Source organism: Frankliniella occidentalis, unplaced genomic scaffold (genome assembly GCF_000697945.3).
Source record: "Frankliniella occidentalis isolate FOCC.00 unplaced genomic scaffold, Focc_3.1 Scaffold34, whole genome shotgun sequence".
Lineage (NCBI taxonomy): Eukaryota > Metazoa > Arthropoda > Insecta > Thysanoptera > Thripidae > Frankliniella > Frankliniella occidentalis.
Window position 1 is genome coordinate 291,132 of NW_026267164.1, and position 4,821 is coordinate 295,952.

At 41.6% G+C, this 4,821-nt stretch overlaps 1 protein-coding gene across 1 annotated transcript; it reads left to right on the top strand.

The window, feature by feature from the left end:
- The first annotated feature begins 1,016 nt into the window (after positions 1-1,016).
- On the top strand, positions 1,017-1,817 carry LOC113201959 (uncharacterized). The gene has a single exon (XM_026415973.1). The coding sequence runs from the start codon at positions 1,017-1,019 to the stop codon at positions 1,815-1,817; it is 801 nt and encodes a 266-aa protein (XP_026271758.1).
- Positions 1,818-4,821: the final 3,004 nt, after the last annotated feature.

The following is a 4,821-nucleotide window of genomic DNA, read 5'->3' on the forward strand; positions in this document are numbered from 1 at the left end:
TCTCCCTGCTTCATCCCCACCTCCCAAGTCTACACTTTATTTTATTTACTTTTTCTGGCCATGCTTTCCCATTTTCCGGTGCCGGTGGTCCGACCGCTCTGCTAATGCGACCCTCAGCATCGCCACAATGGACCGGAAAGCGTCTTGTTATAGTTTCTCTCTCGGCGCTGAACGGAGCTGAGAGGAGCTGACCCGCGCGGCGCAGTTTGACACGCTCCCCTTCCCTTCATGAGGGGCTATGACCGTCGAGGCGAAAGACGGCTGCTGCCCGCGCCATCGGGTCTCTCTCTCTCTCTCTCTCTCTCTCTCTCTCTCTCCCCCCCCCCCTTCCCCTTCCCCTTCTCTCTCCTTCTCTCTCCTTCTCCCTCCCTCCCGCAAGCTTGCACACTGCGCGCGGCGCGCTCACACCGCCCTGTCGGTCTGTTTCGCAGTTTTGGCCTGAGCACCTCGACCCTACGTGACTCAATCCCTTCTCGCCCCTCCTCGCGAGCTGCTTCGAGCAGCAGCCCTTTTGCCGTCCAACATCACACAAGGTGCTTCACGACGTGGTCCACACTGTCGAAAGCGTCAGGTGTATTTACCGCAAGGAAGTCCGTCCGTCATTCACAGTGACGCCTGCCAAGTGCGCCTGCCAGCCTGTGCAAGCTCTCATAGCGCCTAGTGGGTAGGCAATTATGCCCTGCAATGCAGCTGTATACTGCGGGGTGGCCTACCCCAAACCTCGCAGGCGCCAAGCTCGCGTGATTCGACATTCGACGAATATATCTAATAAAAAAAATAAAAAAACAAACAAAAACTGAGCAAGGCGGTGACTGTGGCAGGTCATGGTTAATTGTGGATATTGCAAATTAGCGATTCCTAGAAATAAAACTAGTCTTCTGTGCAAAGAGTGCACCCAAGTATTTCACGTAGATTGTGCACGCACGTTGCGCAAAAAATTTTCCGGTGACAGTGGCCAATTGATCTATATCAATAACTTTTTCTGTGAGCCGTGCACCATAACCTCCAAAACAAGCATGGAGGCCAGGATCAAGGCACTAGAAGCCCAACTTTCAGAGTTAAGAAAAGAAATCCAGGCATTAACGGCCAAACTGAACAAGTTTCCCAACCCCCAAGCAATAGAAAATGACTTCGAAAAGAAGAAAGCTGAGTTAGATCAACTTGTCCAGTTTGCCAACGAACAATTTGAAACCAAAGCATCAGAAATCAACAGCAGTGTATCAAGCCAGCTATCCTCAGTGCAAGCAGAAATCCACAAAATAAAAGAAGAGCTAGAAGAGCAGCGGTCATATCAAAGAAGAAACAACTTAGAGATCTTTGGACTCCCTGAAAATAAAAATGAAAACGTCTACGAACTAGTACTTGAAGTGGCAGCGGTTTTAAAGGTAAATCTTAACTATAGGGACATTGATGTTGCCCACAGACTGCCAACCAGGAGGAAGGGTGAACCTAAACCCATTATAGTGAGGCTAGTAAACAGATATGCTAAGGAAGCTATCATCAAAGCAAAAAAAAACAAGGCAAACTTATGCGTGGAGGACTTAGACCCTAAATTTAATCTGTCAACCGCTTCGGGGGATAACACCCTTGATGGCAGGATATTTATAAATGAACACCTCACTGCTCACGCCCAGGCCCTCTATAAGAGAGCAAGATTCCTCAAAGCTAAGAACCACTTCAAATACGCCTGGACCAGGGAGGGTAAAATCTTCCTGAGAAAGACTGACAACTCTCCTGTGATACTCGTCTCCAATGAAAGGATTATGGCTTCCCTTGAAAGAGAAGCTAAAGTGGAAAGGGACAACCAAAATGATTAAAATCTGTGATAACTAACTAACTGTGATATAATGTGATATTCTATCCTGCAATGGATCCCACCTGTGATTTTAATATCTATAATGAATTTAACTTAAATTCTATTTATGATCTACCTGATAAGAAGGATGGCTGCTTGCAAATACTTTATATGAACAGCAGAAGCATAAGAAAAAAACTAGAACAGGTTGAAACTCTTATTTATGCATCAAATCAACCTGATATTGTGGTCATCACTGAAACGTGGCTAAAAGAATCAGAGCTCCAATATTATAAGATCCAAGGGTACAATTTATATGGCTCAACAAGAACTTGCAAAATAGGTGGCGGCATAAATATTTACATGAAAGACTGCTGGCATGTCAATTCTTGCCAAATAACAATGAATACCCATGAGATCATGCAGTTAGAGGTTTCACTAGGAAACCTAAACCTTTCCTTAATAGCCATCTACAACCCTGCAACAGCAAATTACGATAACTTCATGGAAGACCTAATTCCCATAATAGAAAAGGATTCAGAAGGACCTCGAATTCTCCTTGGAGACTTCAATATTAATCTCATGAACCAAGCGGATCATCTTGCTAGGAATGTACTAGACACAATGACAAGCTGCGGTCTCTTACTAGCAAACAGCAAATTTCCGACCAGACCACTATCTGGAACCCTACTTGATCATGTGTATGCAAACCATCTACCAAAGAAAGAAGTTAACATCTTTAATGTCCTGTCAGATATCAGTGATCATAACCTACTCATTTTGAGACTCAGCAAAAGAACTATTCAGAATACCACCCCAACCGAATCAGAAGAGAGAATCAATTTAGGTGCGGTACGGAATCAACTAATTAATAACAATTTTACATGTGACAAAACAAACCCTGATCAGTATTTGCTAGAGCTAACCAATCACATCCACCACTGCATAGAATTGTCAAAAGCTACCAAACAATCAAAGAAATTTAAGGAAAACTGCAAAAGAGAGGCTTGCTTCCCCTGGATTGATAGTCACTATCTAGAATGGTGCAGAAGGAAGGAAAATTTGTATTATCAGACAAAACTTTACCCCAATAATCAAGAAGTGAAGAACTCCTACAAAATAGCCAGAAATAAGGTGACTAAATTGAGAAGAGACAAAAAAGACAGCTATTTTCATGACAAACTACAGAACAGCAAAAATCCTAAAGAAACATGGTCCACTATCAACCACATACTCTACAACTCAAAACAAACATCCCCAAAGGAAATTAAGGTTAAAGTCAACAGCAGAGAACTGACTAGTGAGGAAGCCCCCTCAGCAATCAACGATTATTTTGTCAATATTGGTAAAAAACTTGCCTCTAAAATCAACAGTAGCCCTGAAGCTGGACTAGACCTTCTGCCAGAAAATGAAAGCACAAAATTGCAGATCTTTGAAAAAATTAATGATGAAGAAACAATTAAAATAATAGATGAATTAAAAAATAAAAACAACCGTACCAAGGATGGAATAACCAATAAAATTATAAAGACCTGCAAAAATGAACTTGCACCATATATCACCAAACTAATAAACCTTACTTTCGAGAGTGGTATATTTCCTCAGCCATTGAAGATAGCCAGAGTGCTACCTATTCCCAAGAAAGGAAACAATAAAGAAATAACCAACTACAGGCCAATCTCCATTCTTCCGGCCCTTTCCAAAATTCTGGAAAAAGCCGTCAAGAAAAGGCTTGTGGACTTCCTGGTACATTCTGATTTCTTCACAAAAAAGCAATATGGTTTTACGGCTAAGCGTAGTACTCAAACAGCTGCGGTCGACCTTGTAATAAAACTACAAGAAGCCCTTGATAAGGGCCTGGTAGCAGTAGGACTCTTTTTAGACCTGGCTAAAGCCTTTGATACCGTTAATCACAAACGTCTGATAATCAAGCTTAAGAAAGCTGGCATCTGTGATAAAGCACTGGACTGGATAAGCAGTTACCTCAGTAATCGCAAACAATATGTGGACATCAACGGCTTGGAAAGTAACCTAGAAGTGATAGACATTGGGGTTCCACAAGGCTCCATCCTTGGGCCTCTCTTATTTATTGTCTACATCAATGACATTGTCAGTAACAACACCTTTGGCGAAATCTTCCTATTTGCAGACGATACCTGTATCTTCTACATAGGGCAAGACCCAGTCAGCTTGCTCCATAAATGCCAAGAAGACATCCACAAAATAGAAAACTGGCTAAATCTAAATCTTCTGACCTGCAATGCCGCTAAGACCAACTTTATAATTTTCCACAAAAAAAACTACAAGCTATCAACCCAACTTCCAGCCCTCACATTCAATAATATCCTGCTAGATGAGGTTGACTCTGCAGTATATCTGGGTCTAGTCATGGACAAGCACCTTGATTGGTCCCATCATATCTACAAGTTAAAACAAAAAATTGCCCCTGTAATAGCTGTGTTAAGCCGTCTCTCAAATTCAACCAGCCTTATCACAAAAAAGTGTATCTATTATGCTCTCATTCAAAGTCACCTCTCCTACATGAATGTTATCTGGGGCTCTGCCAGCGCCTCCTTAATCAATGAGCTGCAAGTACTCCAAAACAGAGCCTTAAAAAAATTGTATTGTTTACCCTTCCTCACTCCTTCAACTCATCTTTATAAAAGCACTGACATCCTTAATCTAAAAAGTCATCTCCTTTTGTCATCTGCTACTCTTGTTTACAAAATTAAAAATGGCCATCTCCTTTCCAATACCCAATTCTTCACCAATAGCTCGCTTCATCTACACTTCACTAGAACCGCCCAAAATATTCATATGTCTCACAATTCATCAACCAAATATGGCATTCATGGTGTTCGTCACATAATCATCTCCGCCTATAATTCTGTACCATCTTCCATAAAAAATAAAAGCTCACTCCCAGCATTTTTGTACCATCTTAAGCAATGGATTATTGCAAATATGTAGCACCTTAATCAATTTTGCACTCACTTTTTTGAAAAACTTATTTATTTTGTATAAAC